The sequence below is a fragment of the Bison bison genome, unplaced genomic scaffold (assembly GCF_000754665.1).
Source record: "Bison bison bison isolate TAMUID 2011002044 unplaced genomic scaffold, Bison_UMD1.0 scf7180017864184, whole genome shotgun sequence".
Classification (NCBI taxonomy): Eukaryota; Metazoa; Chordata; class Mammalia; order Artiodactyla; family Bovidae; genus Bison; species Bison bison.
The window spans coordinates 2750438-2767262 of NW_011494756.1; the positions used below are offsets into that span (position 1 = coordinate 2750438).

General features: G+C 47.0%; 1 protein-coding gene across 1 annotated transcript in view; it reads right to left on the reverse strand.

Annotated features, from left to right (window-relative positions):
* Positions 1–12841: 12841 nt before the first annotated feature.
* ZNF827 (zinc finger protein 827) overlaps positions 12842–16825 on the reverse strand; it is a gene marked incomplete at its 5' end in the record, with an annotated part of 157663 nt that continues 153679 nt past the window's right edge. Inside the window, one exon of the mRNA XM_010843699.1 lies at positions 12842–16754. Within this exon, the coding sequence (XP_010842001.1) occupies positions 15926–16754 (829 nt within the window). The remainder of the gene's footprint in view (positions 16755–16825) is intronic.

Sequence of the window (16825 nt, forward strand, 5' to 3'; positions counted from 1 at the left end):
CACTCATTTCTGTAATCTAATTTGTCACCAAGTGAGCTGTCCTGAGCAGATCATAAATTTGGGTAAAGAGGACGGCACAGTGACCAAGCTTATAGCTGGCCAGGACCCTTGGCTTAAGCTCTGGTGTAGGAAGCTCTGCCAACCCCCGCCCCACCCACACCATAGACGCTTACTATTCTAGCCTGAGGAATTCATTCCATAAATTCTCTTGGGCCACCCATTGGAACTGATACGCAGCACACAGGAGGGAGACTTAGAAAAGGCTCAACACCAAAGAGCATCTGTGAGCAAACAAAAGCAGAAGATGCAAACAAAATTACATTATTCTTCCATAAACATCATCGTTGGGTCAGTTTTTATCATGTGCATGTCTTACCTTTTGGAAAGCACGGAAGATGGTTAGTAAACATTTTAAAATATGAAGAATATCGGTGCTAACATTAAAGGTCCAAATCCTCCTAGGAGGTTTGGCTTGTGTGGGGGCTGTTTCTTCCACTTCTAATATACACACTAACATGGTTGTTGTGAAGAGACAAGAAGCATATGCAGCCTGTAAACTGAATTACTCACTCTCCTGACTGAACCGTGAGTGGCTTGAGTGGACTTCCCTGGTAGCTCAGCTGGTGAAGAATCCGCCGGGAATGCAGGAGACTCCAGTTCAATTCCTGGATCGGGAAGATCCCCTGGAGAAGGGATACGCTACCCCAGCATTCATGGGCTTCCCTGGTGGCTCAGCGGTAAAGCATCCACCAGCAATGCGGGAGACCTGGGTTCGATCCTTGGGTTGGGAAGATCCCTTGGAGGAGGGCATGGCAAGCCACTCCAGTATTCTTGCCTGGAGAATCCCCATAGACAGAGGAGCCTGGCAGGCCACAGTCCATGGGGTCACAAAGAGTCAGACAGGATTGAGCAACTTAGCACACAGCACACAGGGCTTGAGCAGCCCCAACTACCATGCAGCCCCCGTGCCCAGACAGATTCGGACCTCCTTGTTGGTAGATGCTAGTGGTACTCTCACCAGCATCTGAGACTTTCCTGAGTAAGCAGTAGTGCAGCATAGCCTATGAATACCATTTTGATGTGTCATCCTTTTCAGGCCACTCCATACATAGTGACTGAGCTTGGGAGGTAGATGCCTGCTGGTCTTGGGTTAGCACCAAGATGGGAGTGAACTCTCAAGTGGTAGAAGCCTATGAGGATCAGCTCTGCTGACGTCTGCTCTTCTAGACTGAGGAACTGTTCTTCAGAGATTCTCTAGGACCACCCAGTGATTTGATGTATGACGTAGGGGAGAGAGATTTGGGAAAGGCACCAACATAGCACTGATTATCAGCAGTAGGACCTCAGACAAGTGAAGGCGCACGATGTGAGCAAAATTAAGGTCAGAGTCTTCTATTTTTAACGAGTGATCTGTGATCATCTTTTATTTTTTGCCATGCGGCCCTGTGGGATCTTAGTTCCCTGATCAGGGATCGAAATGGCATCCCTTGCATTGGAAGCTCAGAGTCTTAGCCACTGGACCGCTAGGGAAGTCCCTCAGAGTCTTCTGAGAATGTAGGGCAAATAGTGAAAACCATTCATGTGGATCCTCAAGGGAATCGGGTGTTTCTTCAAGCTGCCGTCAGCATTTCTTCTTCTCTGGAGTGCAAGATTTCCTCCACTTTGTGTGTAACCACTGTTCTATCTGTCTGCAGGGAGGGGCGTGTTTTCCAAATTATAGATCTCTTCTGCCTTCCTACAAAAAAAAAAGTGACAGTGTGAGGTTTTTAAAACTGCACTTTACTGAAAAAGAACCATGCATTTGCTTTAAATTTTCAGGATACTATATTTTCAACTTTTGGTTACTCTGTATTGTGTCTTCTCTCTAAATTTCCTTCATCTTCCCACCAACGTTTATGTTAAACAATGAAATACTTTTGTAGGTAAAGACGCTTCTGGAATTTGGTCCCCATGAAGAGAATCCAATTTTATTTATCATTATTCTTTAATAACTTAAAAAGTATTTATTCGGCTGCACCAGGACTTCCTCGCAGCAGCAGAATCTTTAGGTGCAAAGTCTTAGTGTAGTGTGTGGGATCTAGTTTGCCGACCAGGGATTGAACCCAGGCCCCCTGCATTGAGAGCTCAAGTCTTAGCACTGAACCAACAAGGAACTCCTGAGAATCTAATTTTAAAGGGAGAAATTCTGAAATAATCACCACCCCTTGTCTGGAAAATTCAAGTTTTCATAGAACAGCGGGCCTACCTCCAGAGAAACATGTGACAAGTATCTGGCAGATGCCATCACTGTAACGCTCTCCCCTTAAAAACCCTTCCATTTTTACTTGCTCTAATTTACTGCTTTAATGGAAGAGCCCACCATGGTGACACACACTCTTGTTTGTCAAAGTGTGAGGCCCTGCCAGATGGTCTTCTTCAGAAGAAATGCTTTCAATATGATAATGTTTATATTTGTGTTTCTGGCATGAATTAATAATTTTCTCATGATATTTAATAAGAAACAGATTATTTCATTTCCAACTCATAAAACCCTGTACCTTTCTTTCCATTATGTCTGATGAGAGTTATTTTCTTCCTGTTGGCAAGCTGGCAGTGGGTACGAGCAAGATTGCTAAGTTGTAGCTCTTTTGCCTCAACTGGAGTGTGTACAGTCCAGAAGGGTTGGAGATCCACTGCTCCATATAAAGGTGGACTTTGCAATGCATCAGAAAGCAACAGTCAGGGTAGCATGAGACCAGGCCTCCAATGTAAACGATCTCTTTTGAATTTCAAGATTAGACCTCCGTGGTGTAGCACTCTGGATGTTGGTAACTGAGTCTGTCCTCTCTGGCCATATCCATCACGTTTTGTTTTGTTTTATTAAAGTTAAAGTCCCTTGGACTGCAAGGAGATCAAACCCATCAATCCTAAAGGAAATCAACCCTGAATATTCACTGGAAGGACTGATGCTGAAGCTGAAGCTCCAATACTTTGGCCACCTGATGCAAAGAGCTGACTCATTGGAAAAGACCCTAATGATGGGAAAGATTGAAGGCAGGAGAAGGGGATGGCAGAGGATGAGATGGTTGGATGGTATCACTGACTCAATGGACATGAGTTTGAGCAAACTCTAGGAGATGGTGAAGAACAGGGAAGCCTGGTGTGCTGCAGTCCGTGGGGTCGCAAAGAGTCGGACAGGACTGAGGGACTGAACACAACAAAATTTATTTATTCATTTTTAATTGGAGGATAATTGTTTTACAGTGCTGTATTGGTTTGTTGCAGAGAAGGCAATGGCACCCCACTCCAGTACTCTTGCCTGAAAACTCCCATGGACGGAGGAGCCTGGTAGGCTGCAGTCCGTGGGGTCACTAAGAGTCAGACACTACTGGGTGAATTCACTTTCACATTTCACTTTCATGCATTGGAGAAGGAATGGCAACCCACTCCAGTGTTCTTGCCTGGAGAATCCCAGGGACTCGGGAGCCTGGTGGGCTGCCGTCTATGGGGTCCCAGAGTCGGACACGACTGAAGCGACTTAGCAGCAGCGGCAGTGTACTTGGTCACTCAGTCATGTCCAACTCTTTTCGAGCCCATGGGCTGTAGCCCACCAGGCTCCTCTGTCCATGGGATTCTTCAGGCAAGAATACTGCAGTGAGTTGCCATTCTCTTCTCCAGAGGATCTTACCAGCCCAGGGATCGAACCCAGCTTCAGCTTTGCAGGCAGATTCTTTACCGTCTGAGCTAGAGGGCAGTTGTATTTAGAAGCACTACTGACTTTTACCCACGCGGCCCATTTCCTGTGGATATCTTTGACAGAAACTTGTCCAGGCAGACAGCAAGAGCAGGGCATGAAGACAGACCGGATGCACTTCAAAGGATGAATTATACCAGAAAATGATGTGGGAAATTGGTGTGGAGTGTGGCTGGGATTCTAGATTACTCTTCTCTTCTTCAAAGGACTGTGAAGTGGAGATCAGGAGAGGTTAGGGCTCCCCGAGAGGGAAGGGAGGGTTCAACATCTTTGGGCAAGTATGAGGCACATGTGATTTTTTTCTTTCACTGTCAAAGTTAATAGGGCTTCCCTGGTGGCTCAGTGGTAAAGAACTCGCCTGCCAGTGCAGGAGATGTGGGTTCAATCTCTGGGTCGGGAAGATCCCTGGAGAAGGAAGTAGCAACTCACTCCAGTATTCTTGCCTGGGAAACCCTGTGGACAGAGGCACCTGGTGGGCTACAGTCCATGGAGTCACAAAGAGTTGGACCCGACTTAATGACTAAACAACAACAACCAAACTTGATACAAGGGTAGATTCTTCTCCTTGTCACCAGCTGCTCACCAGCAATTCATTCTGGAACATGTTGGAATTTGCTTTCCATCCCTAACCTGTCACTGACACTGCATCCCGAAAGATCACCGAGGGCCGGCAGATCATCGGTCAAGGCTGTGGGATTCAACCTCAACCGCCTCTTCCTGGGGGATTTTGTTTAGAGGACCCTCTCACCACAGCTCCCTGAAGTGCTGTGCTCTGCCGTGGGTTCTCTAATTGTTGCTCTTTGGTCTCCCGTGGTGCCTTCCCGTCCTTCCCCTGGGAAATTGGCATCTCCCAAGATTCTGTCTTTGGTGCATTTGCTGCTGTTGCTCTTGCTGCCGTGGTGTTATCACCTGCCCCACTGGCTCCAAAAACCATCTTTGGGCCTACAAGCCTGATCATGAGCTTTGTCTGAGCTCTAGAATAACACTTTCCACAACCTTTACGACCCAAGAATGACCTACTCAGAGAGGAAATTACTTCTAGACCTTTGGCAAGGATGCTGAGGCCCTGCACCCAGATGTTAAGAGGGGAAAGACAGGAGAGATTCATAAAATACTTGGCAGATAAAATGAACAGGACTTTGATGCATTAGCTGTCCAAAGAAAGGGAACAAGAGAAAGGAAGAGAAGAGATAGAAGGGGGCAAAGTTGACCCCTGTAGCTCAGGTAACTTGGAGGGTGGGTGTCCCTTATTGATCTAGTGCAGTGATCCCCAACCTTTTTGGCACCATGGACTGGTTTTGTGGAAGAGAGAGTTTCCACTGACTGGGGGCGGGGGGATGGTTTGAGGAAGATTCAATCGCGTTACATTTGTTGCGCACTTCACTTCTATTATTATGACATCAGCTCCACCTTGGATCACAGGCATTAGATTGCGCGGAGGCTGGGGACCCCCGGTCTAAAGAGACGCGGTTAAGCGGCACATCTCAGGGAGAAGATGGTGGTTTCGGTGTAGCGTATCTGAACCTACCACGTCTCTCTGCCCTTTTCATCCTCCTTCCCTGTAGCACCGCTAGGATTATCTTCCTAAAATACAGGTCAGATCCTGCCATTGTCCTTCTCAATGTATTTTCCTAGTTGTTGTTAACTAGAGAGTCGTTTGGATGTTCAGACTCCTTAACAAGGGACTCAAAGCCCTACCCAAGCTGGCTTTGTTTGGTTTCATTATCGTCTTCTAGCACAACAGAGCCCGCCATGCGGTTTCTCACCTTCTTGCTTTTCCTCAAGCTGTTCTCTCAATCTGGAATGCCCTCCCCACTCTTCCCGCCTCGGAGAATACGACTCAGTCTTGAGACTGCAGTTGGCTTTCTCCGTTCCCCAGAAAGCCTCCTGTCACCCTGGTTGTAAGTAGTCGCTCTTTATTCAATATTTCTATAGCAATATATGCGTAGTTTTTTCCTGGTATTATAGTGCATTTGCTCAAATGTGCGTTTCTTCTGTGGGTTGGCAGACACTTTAAAAGGGGCTTCCCAGGTGGCTCAGTGGTAAAGAATCTGCCTGCCAATGCAGGAGATGTGGGTTCCATCTCTGGGTCAGGAAGATCCCCTGGAGGAGGAAATGACAACCCACTCCAGTATTCTTGCCTGGAAAATCGCATGGACAGAGGAGCTTGGCGGGCTACAGTCCATAGGGTTGCAAAAGAGTCGGACACAACTTAATGACTGAGCATAGCACATCCCAGCAAATGCCTAAATATTAGGGACTGTGTCTCATTTATCCGTTTCTTACCAGCTGCCAGCATATAACTTTCCACGTATTGATTGCTCACTAAATAATGAAAGAAAAGGAGAGAAATTGGTCAAGGTTAGAGTGGAAGTGTAGTCTGGGGTATGGGGGAAGAAGTGATGGGTTGTACAGGCTTGCTTTAGAACCTGGAGACTGGGTTGGAAACTCTGGGTTGTGGAGAACAGATGCAGAGAGTAATAATGAGGGAGGCAGTGGATTATGGGTAATGTGAGGGGTTCCTATATAAAGGCAGGGTCCCGTGACACCAAATCATAGTGAAAGGGTTAGTCCCTGAGTCGTGTCCAGCTCTTTGCGACCCCATGGACCGTAGTCTGCCAGCCTTCTCTGTCCATGGGGTTTTCCAAGTGAGAATACTGGAGTGGGCAGCCATTCCCTTCTCCAGGGGATCTTCCCAACCCAGGGATCAAACCCAGGTCTCCCGCATTGCAGGCAGATTCTTTACCATCTGAGCCAGCAGGAAAGCCCCACAAAATCGTGGGTGAACACAATTTAGCCTACCTTATGGGCAGACAGGCCAAATTATAATGTCCCTTCATCAACAGGGAATTTTTATTCTGCCCATTTAAAAAGACACATAGCCTCATTGTGTAACCAAAACCCTTGCATATTCGGTGATGGCTGCTGGGTCTTTGTCTGATGCCATAAAAAGATGGGACCTTGACCAATAGTATGATGATGACCCATTGCTATGCCCATTTCCTTAATTGTAGAAAAGATAGGCAAGTGGGTATTCTCTTAATAAGATTTCTTCGACCCTTAATTATTCTTTTTACATGATACTCTTTCATTAGCCTGTATTTATTTTTAGCAGCACAAAGGAAGAACGAAAAATATTATCTTTTAATAGTGTGAATCCCAGAATAAAACAATTCACGGCCTTCCCTCTGGCTGCTCTCACACAAATGCATGTCTATTATGTTCGTATCTGCACTGGACGCTGTGCGTGCTGTGCGTGTTCTGTGTCACCGTGCGTAGCCCAATCTTCCTTAGTAAAAGGACCGCCAGTTGTGGGTTGTTGGTGCTCTTTAGTCTCTTAGACATGTCTGACTCTTTGGCAGCCCCATGGACTGCGGCCCACCAGGCTCCTCTGTTCAAGGGATTCTCCAGGCAAGAATACTGGAGTGGGTTGCCATTTCCTTCTCCAGGGGATCCTGCATTGGCAGGCAGGTTCTCTACAGTTGAGCCACCAGGTAAAGCCCAATTGTGAGTTACAGGTGGAAAAAAAAAAAAAGATGAAATACCTTTCAATTTTCAATTGGGGGCTTCCCTGGTGGTCCAGTGGTTAAGAATCCACCTTGCAGTTCAAGGGACATTGGTTCGATCCCTGGTCCAGGAAGATCCCACATGACTGTGGAGCAAGTCAGCCCACGCACCAGAACTACTGAACCCACGCACTGCAGCTACGGAAGCTTGCGTGCCTAGAGCCCACGTTCCGCAACAAGAGAAGCCACGGCGAAGAGAAGCCCACACACCGCAAGGAAGAGTAGCCCCTCCTTCACAATTAGAGAAGCCCCATGCGCAGCCAGAAGACGAAATAAATAAATCTCCACCAAAGTTTTCAATTAGCTGTTTTCCACGAGAACAGATACCTCCTGTTCAGCCCCACGTTCGTTCCTCTGGGAGGTACGAGCATAAAGAAAATGCCAGGTGAACGCAACTCCTTCATTCTTAGCTGGGCTCTGGCTGCCAGCCCGTTTGTTGGACCAGCGTTCATGATCAGCTAGGACCTCTGAGAGCCACCAGGATGCCTTTTGCTTGGGCTTGAGGCTGGCCGCGAAGCCTGAGGCGCGGCTGCTCTTCCCTGGCTTCGTGGGGCTCTCACGCGGCTTTCCCAGTCTAGGAGGCTCTCTGAGGTGGGGGACAGCCCATGTCCCCGTCAAGCAATTTCCTCTCGGTCAAGTCCTGGAAGGACTCAGTCTCATTAGAGAAATCAAAAGGCGAACGCCAAAGGAGGGAGGGCTCTAAAGAGATTTCATAGTTTCTCTCTGGCTATACAGGTGGGAGAGCCTTTACTAATACCTGCTTCTCAGGTCCACCTCTTTCCTTTCGTAGCACCACAAGCCAACACTGTCTTGGTTCTTTCCAGCTTCCAGTGGGGGAACGGAGAAGGTCTTCAGGTGAACCTAACAGGTTGGATGCACAGCCAACATTGGTTTAGAGGCTAATAAAGGGATGTCAACGTTTATGCCAAATATGACGATCTTATCAGATACCGATGGCTCTGCATCTCACAGACTTACCTGCTTTTTTCCAGCCTTCGCTGCAGCAACCAACTCCGGTCAGGTGTGGTTGACAGCACCTCCCCTCAGCTTCACCAACAGTCTCTTCCATGCTGCACCATTGGCTTCTTTGCCGCCTCTGTAGCTGTCTGTGGGGAACTTCTCAGTCATTCCAAACCATGGGCAAAGCCAGAAGTGCAAGGGAACTGACACACACCACGGCTGCTTGGGCGAATTCTCCCTTCTCTCGTGTGACTTGTCAATCCTGAGACACTTTAACACAGCTCCTCAGGAGGTTCCCACGGTGACTCAATGCCAGTTCTTCACTGCAGCAACTGTCTTGCCAAAGCGCCCTGGGATTGGCTTTCCCCTCTTACCTGCTTCACTCTTTCTAGTTTCCCACTTTTGTTTCTGGAATTACTTCCGAAAAAAAATCTCAGGGTTCAGCTTTTTAGGGGAACCCAGAAAACACTGAGATAAAAGAAGGGGGCAAACTATAAATGCTGATCAAACTCATTGTGTGGAGAATGTTCTAACCTTCTATTTGAAGAGGGACATAAGGGAACGAGGGGGCTTGATTGTCCTTTATAACACACACTGCGAAGTCTGTGGACCACTAATTAGAAATTGCAGTTAAAAATAGAAGAACTCTAAAGGCAAGTGATGACATTTCCTATCTAGAAATCTTTGAGACTGGAGCGACATCATTCTGGGATTCAGGCTGGAGGATGGCTAGATAAACGTCCCTGGTTCTAGCCCTGTGTTTGCTCTTACTTGTCTGATGAGGGGCATAGGTCAGTCATTTTCCTATGTTTCTGGAAAGCACGTGTCGTCTTCCCATCCAATGAACGTTCCTGTAAGCATTGATAATGTGCTTAGAGTCCTTGGGTCCAGAGTCTTTCTAAACAAGTGGCAAAATGGGAAGAATATATTCTTTAGGTTAAAACTAAAGTGCCTTTCCTTACCTTTTAAAAGAAAACCGTTTGCTCTTCTCCAGAAAACACCCGACACGTGGTCGGCAGAGCGCTTAGCAGTCACAGCGGCACCAGGTGGAGGCTGGAAGCAAGTGGTGGGAAAGGGAGGGGGTGGAGTGAGAGGCGTGCTGATGGCCAGGGGGAAGCCTTTCCATGCCACCTGGCCACCCCCAATCCTCTAAGCAGATTAAGTACCCATAGTTAGGTGAAGCATTTTGTTGTTGTTTAATTGCTAAGTTGAGTCCGACTCTGCGACCCCACGGACTCCTCTGTCCGACCCCCACCAAGCTCCTCTGTCCATGGGATTCTCCAGGCAAGAATACTGGAGTGGGTTGCCATTTCTTTCTCCAAGGCATCGTCCCCACCCGGCGATCAAACCCGCGTCTCCTGCTTGGCAGGCAGATTCTTTACCACCTGAGCCCCCTGGGAAGCCCAAGCCACCCTCAAGATGACTGCAGACAATCCAAGCATGATGCCTAATGTTTAATCAGAAGACATACATTTTAGGTCTCCCAAATCCTGAAGTGGGCAAAAATATATTATTAGGCATTGTTTTCTCCCTTAAGTCTGTTGTGGTTTGAAAATGTTGAGGTGCCATTGTTGCTGTAACTGCCTTGTGAGGGTTCTGTTTGGTGACCACTTTGCTTCAGACTGACTTTTGCTTGTTCAGCAAGAGTCATGGGATCATCATACATGTTATCTGTTAGGGTGGGAAGGGATCTTAGAGACCATCTAGTTCAATCTTTCTTTTTATAAGGTGCTTCCGAGTCAGACTTCAAACTCAGGTGATCTAACTCCACAGGAATGTGTTTTGTGGTTGGAAAACACGTTCTTCTCTGTCATCCAGACATTCTCACTAAAGAGGCTGGAAGACCACCTCTAGGGACTGGTGTAGGGGAAAATAATTGAAGTATGAACTGAGATAGATTCTCTGCTCAAGTTCTATAATTCCGTTGAAAACGAATTAACTTACACTTACCTTAACTCCATCAGAAAGGAATTCCAAGGCAATACAGCAATTGACTTTCCCTTTCTCCTTTGCAGCTCCTACCAACATGAGCAGGATTTACATTTTCCTGTTTTACAGATCCAGCTGGCAAGAATTATGAATGGGAGAACAGCTAACTCATAAAGAAGAGGCCCTGATGGATAACCTCAGACCATTCAGACCTTGGACAGGAGAAGAATGGGCCCCTTGGTCCATAGAGCCACACTTTATTTACCCCAGGGCCAGCATTATGGGCATTTGCTTTCTTAGTGAATTTTAATTACTTGCAAAATAAACCTCATTTTGTGTGGGATTCTTCTGTTCTGGGAGTTTTAGACGTAAGAGTGTTGTCGGGGGTCTCTTGAACATCTGAGGTCGGTGACACCTTGGAACGCAGTCTGAATCCCAAGAGTATTCTTTGATTCTGTGAGTTTTGCTCACAGGTCTTAAGGCACTGTTGGGAAGGATTCCCGTTTGGCCTTCTCTTAGTGGGCTTTTCAGGTGGTGCTGGTAGTAAGGAACCTGCCTGCCAATGCAGGAGATGAGGTTTCCATCCCTGTGTTGGGAAGATGCCCTGGGGGAGGGCATGGCAACCCACTCCAGTATTCTTGCCTGGAAAATCCCACAGAGGAACCTGGCGGGCTACAGTCCATGGGCTTACAGAATTGGACATGACTGAAGCAACTTGGCACGCACGAATGAAAAAACTGATGAAGTTATGTTTATTTTGTATGTGCCCCCGGGCTGCTTACGGACCACTGCCAACAGATGCGATCACTCAGCTGCCGTCCCCTTCCACTGCCCTCTCTCCTTCTGTACGAGTTACCCCCAAGGACTGAACGCACCGAGGTGACTTGATTCTGCGTTTGGGCCACTAAGATGTGCCTTCTGCTGCAAGTCCTTCATGAGCCCCATGTGACCTTTGGCAGCCAGGGGCTCTCATGTGACGCTTCTGACTGTGGGTATGGAGGTACCAGTGGTCATCAAGCCTTGACACCTCTCCTTGTTCCCATGACCAGTGCTGTGGCTCTGTGAAATGATCAAGGACAGTTTCTGGTGTCCACCATATGGGGCCAGTCAGCTGTAGACTCTACAGAAAACGTGGCCTTGAGTCTTAGCTTACAGTCTATTTAACAAGACAGGCGTAAAAGGATGTATGATCATGGGTGAAATTCCAACAGGGGCCACATAGCTGGGTGGGGGTGCCGGGGTCCCCGAGCATCGATCTGAGTAAATGATGATGGAAGGGGATGAGGCCTGTCCTATCCTGGATGGCTCCCATCCCATCCACTTTTCAACATTACTGAAAGCTCATTAGCAGGAGAAACGACTAACAAACTGATGATTATTTTCTTTCTATTTCTGGCTTTTCTCAACCAAAGGGAAAATGTGAGGTAGATGTGAAATCTAAGGGAAAAAAATACATACACAAAATGAGATGTCATGTCTGCCTGTAGTGCTAGCAAAAAGCAAAGAAGTCTGAGTTATTTTAGTGTTTTCAATAAACACCAAACACAACTGAGTATTTGAATCAAGGGAGAGAGGATTATTCAGTTTCCTAAGACAGTTACTGGATAAAAACACGAAGGGGAGTATAGTGTCTGATTAATGATTGGCCGTTTTCAAAGTGGCTTCTCCTACATTATCTCACTTTATAAAAAGTAAATTTCATCTTTTACATGTTAAAGTGAAGCAGTTTGTAATTTCTTGCAAGTAAAGGATATTAATAAGCAAGTTGTGAACCAGCAGATTCTCTTCTGCTGCATTGCATTTTTCATCAACCATCACCGATTCACGGGGATGTTCTAACAACTTTATTTTTTTCTTTTTTTTCTAACAGAACTTTAAAATGGTGTTTTAAAAAATTGTTTGCATTTATCAGTGTTTTTGCTCGCTTGATGTCACTCTCACTTGCTCTCTCTCTTTTGGGCTCAGTTTCTTTCTCCAGTACCTTCCTTTGAATGGGGAACTAGAACTTGCATTCGGATAGATTATTATTTAGCTTATAAAACATACCACCTATTACAGTTCTTATAGTTGCTAGACTTCATTAAGACAAATAGAATTACTCATCTGTAGTCCCCTCTTTGGCTATGGGGTCAATAAAATGCTGTTAAGCAGGAGAGGGTAAGGCTGGTGTACACTTTCCGGTGTCACGAAGTATTTTCTGGAAGGAGCCAGCTTGCAGCTGTACTGATGGATGAGACAGTCTCAATACTAATGGCCTTGAATGATTTACATAATAGCAGTTTGCATTAGAACCATGGCTGTTCAAAACCTGCATTTGCAATAGTTGTAACTAGTAGCGAACATTTCCTAGGGCTTCCCTGGTAGCTCAGACAGTAAAGAATCTGCCTGCAGTACAGGAGATCCGAGTTCAATCCCTGGGTTGGGAAGATCCCCTGGAGAAAGGAATGGAAACCCACTCCAGTATTCTTGCCTGGAGAATTCATGGACAGAGAAGGCTGGTGGGCTACAGACCATGGGGTTGCAAAGAGTCAGACACGACTTGGAGACTAAACTTACCTAAAACACTGAAATTCGAATATCAGAACACAGCAAGACAAAACTCAGATTAATAAGTAGCCAAGAATGGCACTCAAGAAAGAAAAAGAAACAAGAGTATAGCCAACCTTTTTTTTTTTTAATTAGAGTATATTATACTTCCAAACTGGATACACTAGAAATTGGCAATGCAACATAAGATGCAAAGGAATATACCAGTTACTGTCAAAATGACCCTGTACAGCCTTGTAATGCAAAAAGCTTTATACAATACAAATTTTCAGTAATGTACATAAACCTTGACAGTATGATCATCTGAACATAATACGAGGAGTTAAAAAAAGGAGAGAAGAAAGTGCAGAGAACTCTAACTGTATCACTATATGGAAAAATAAGCTAGCTTTCATTGAAGAATGCATAGTGAAAACACAATCAAAGTTAGTTGGCAGGTGACTATCTCAAAGACGTTAGTGTTTTACACGGAAAGGATATCTATGGAATACATCCTTCCCTGAGTATCAAACTGCAAACCAAATTCAGGGGTATGTATTACCTCAGTGGAATCTGAAAAATGCTGTAGATTTTTCTTTATTAATAACAATAATAATAATATAAAAAGTCAAACAAACTCCAAACACACCTTTTCTCACTCAGAAAACTTTTATAATTTACCAGAAAGATTGATGACTCTTTCCAAAGTGCTAAAAAAGTTGCCCAATTACATTAAGCATCACTAAGTCATTCAAATCCGAGTTCAGTGGCACACATCTGAGCGGTAACCGTCTCCTTCCAACACCCCTCTTGATCGTGAAAGTTTTACCCTAGGACCTCGTATTGCACAAGTGGCACGCTGTAAAATCCGCAGTCCTGTCAGGGCCACCCTTCAGGTTTCAACCTGCCGTTGCTCACGCGGGGCTCGCCCTCCTGCCAGCCTCTGTGGGTTCCCCATGGCCCTCCTTCACTGAACTTGAATTACTGAACTTGCAATTGTGAAAAGCAGGTGACTAGCCAAGTGGCACATTCTTCAGCACATGGGGGTAAAGACGTGACTTGGAAAAAACACCAACCCACCCACAAGCCCGGTATTCTTGGAGTGTATTGTCCATACCTGTCTACAGTGCCTTTGACTGAAACACTGACAGGGCGACGCTGAGTGACATTTCAAACGTGGCCAAGAACAGGCGTCTCTGCTGGAGAACGACCCAGGGAGCGGGAGCTTCCCGCCCTCGCTGGCTCGGCCTCCCCGCCCCCGGGGACAGCTCCTTAGTGTAAACAGGCTTGCCAGGGCTGGGTGACTGGCAAGGGGAGCGGGGCACACCTGCCAGGTCTGGGGGAGGAAGGGTGGGTGTGGGGGAGGAGCGTGTGTGGACAGAAGGTGCAGACTTCCGGCTTCCTGCACTCTGTACAAGGGGGAGCTTTCGGGGAAGCAAACCGACTAGAGGAAGAAAATTCGGGATGCTTTTATTTCCCTCCGGATGAAACAGATGGAAAAAAAAAAATCCCACCTCTAGGGTAACACATGATGGAAAACAGCAACGCAGTAAGAAAGCATTCCTCCTGTGCACCAGTTCTTCACAGATAAATAATATATAAACTTTATATTCCAAACTTCCCATTATCATACAAAGCACATTTCTTCCTGCTTTTTTAGCCTGTTTCATACTGGAAATTCTGTTGTCTTAAAAATACAAGCCATTAACATGTTTAGCCAAAGATTCTTTTCTTTTTACATCACCCCTGACTTTTTAAGAATAGCGAGGGGTTGTACAACCAATCCACACCTGCTTCTTGCTGCAATAAAGTGCTGCACATAAGTTGCCATTTTAATGACCACAAAATAAGAGCTTTAAATAAGTATAAAGTTAGCCTCCTAGCAGGTTATATCTACCAGGCGTTAACAAAATGGAATACAGAATTACTAATAACATGGAGAACACCGCTATAGCCAGACAATTTGCAAACACAATGGAAACGTCTCAGGGGCATAAACTGAACGGTAGGACTAAACAGCACCTTTTTGTTGGGTTGTTATATGTCAAAGAGGTTATGACAAAAGTTTCAAACATACAGTCTACTCATTCCATAAAAAAGGTACATTTTCTTCCTTTTATGTTACTTTTTTTTTGCAGATGAGAAACAAAAGCTAGTGCAAGACCAAAGCACTGTGCAAAACTGCCGTTTCTTTTTTTTTTTTTTTAGTCTGAGCATTTATACCCAGAATTTATCCAAACCCCTTTTAATCTCCTTGGCTGGATTTATCAACCATAAAAATTTTCACTCATACACTGTTTTTTCTTTTCCTGCAAACAAATGGTAACCACTGACTTAATACATCACATATATATATATTTTTTTAATCTGCCCTTAAAAAATGATGCAGTGTGTGTACCATACACATTGCATACATATGGACACACACACAAAACACACTTGAGTTTTGTGATGTCAGCTGCAGTGCTGCAAGCTATTTCTTCCAGGTGGGGCTCTCAATTGCTCCTTCATAACCAGAGACGCGAGCACAAGATCTCCAGGACTCTGGAGAAATCGCAGGCAGCACTGAGTTGTCTACCATTCCTTCATCGAGTAAGCACCAGGCCCTACCACTCTGCAGCCACAAAATAGAGAGGGGAAAGGTGATGAAGGAGCTCCGGGAGGGAATGCAGCGCATGAACCACCCAGGAGGGCAAACAATGCTCATCGCTGTCAAAGAAGCCAGTACAAAGAAGGTGCAAATGTCATGGCACACGACACGGCTGTCTCTTTCCGAATCCACAAACGCCCACATGCCCCATTCGCCCAACAGAAAACAAAATGCACCGGTATGGAAGCTTACAAGTGCTGATTGCTATTAAGGACACTCTCTTTAGGGTGTAACAAGACAGGTTTCCTTTCAAAGTAAGGAGAAGGGCCGAGAGTGGGAGTGGGTGGCTGGGGAGGCATGCCTCTGAAGGTAGACGGTGCAGTAGGTCACCTCTCTGAAGATTGGATAAAGCAGCTTTCAGGTCAATGCAATAGGTATACACACAGAGCCAATTCTCTATTCCTTACTAAAGATATACAGTACACGTGGTTCAGACCCGGGCGGGCCTGTAGGTTTTTGCAGCAACGTACACCTGCTGGGGTTGTGTTTTAAGTTTCGCGGGTTTTGTCTTTTTTTTGTCTGTCTCTGTCTCTTGGTTTTTGGTACGGAGCCCGGCTGCCCTCAGACAGTCTCGGCTCTCTCTCTCAGTCCCAGGTAGGCCAGGAAGGAGTGTTTGGGCGAGGGGATGCTGGGCGGCGCAGTCTGAGGTCGGGGAGGGTGGAATGTGAGATCCAATTGGTTCTTGGGGTATAACATCGTCAAGGGAATGAGATGGGCGAAATCCGAGTTCCGGTACTTGTCAAAGCGCAGAGGGGAGCCGTTCAAGGGCATGGCCTTGAGTGCCAGGTTGGGCTCGGAGCCGCCGCCGCCTCCGCTGTGGGCGGCCGACAGGGCCACGGTCTGCAGGGCGTGGGAGGCGGACATGACCGACAGCGGAGACAGCAGGTGGCGGGCGCTCCCGACCACCAGCAGCGGGGCCCCGGGGCCTCCGGCGTCCTGGGAGGCCGGGGCCGGGCCCTTCTTGTCCTCCTCCGGGCTGTCCGCGCTCTGGTGCTTCTTGACGTGGCGGCTGAAGACGAAGGGGTGAGTGGTCTTGAACAGGCACTCTTCGCAGCTGAAGGTCTGGCGCGGGGCGTGCTTCAGCTTCTTGTGCAGGTTGAGATTGTCCTTGCGTTTGCAGCTGTAGCTGCACTGGTCACAGTGGAAGGGCCGCTCCCCGGTGTGCACGCGCACGTGCTCGATGAGCTTGTTGGCGGTCTTGGACAGGTAGCCGCACTGGTCGCACTTGTAGTGGTTGCCCAGGCGATGCGCGCGGGTGTGCGTCTCCAGCTCCAGCTGGTTGGCCTTCACCGTCTGGCAGATCCGGCACTTGTACTCCATCTTGTAGTGGGTCTTCACGTGGCACTCCATGGCGGCGGGGCGGTTGGTGGAATAAATGCAGAATGGGCACCTGCCGGGGGAGGGGGGAAGCAAGGACGGGAGAGGGTCAGCCCCGCGGGGTCCGGGGGGGTACCCTCCCCG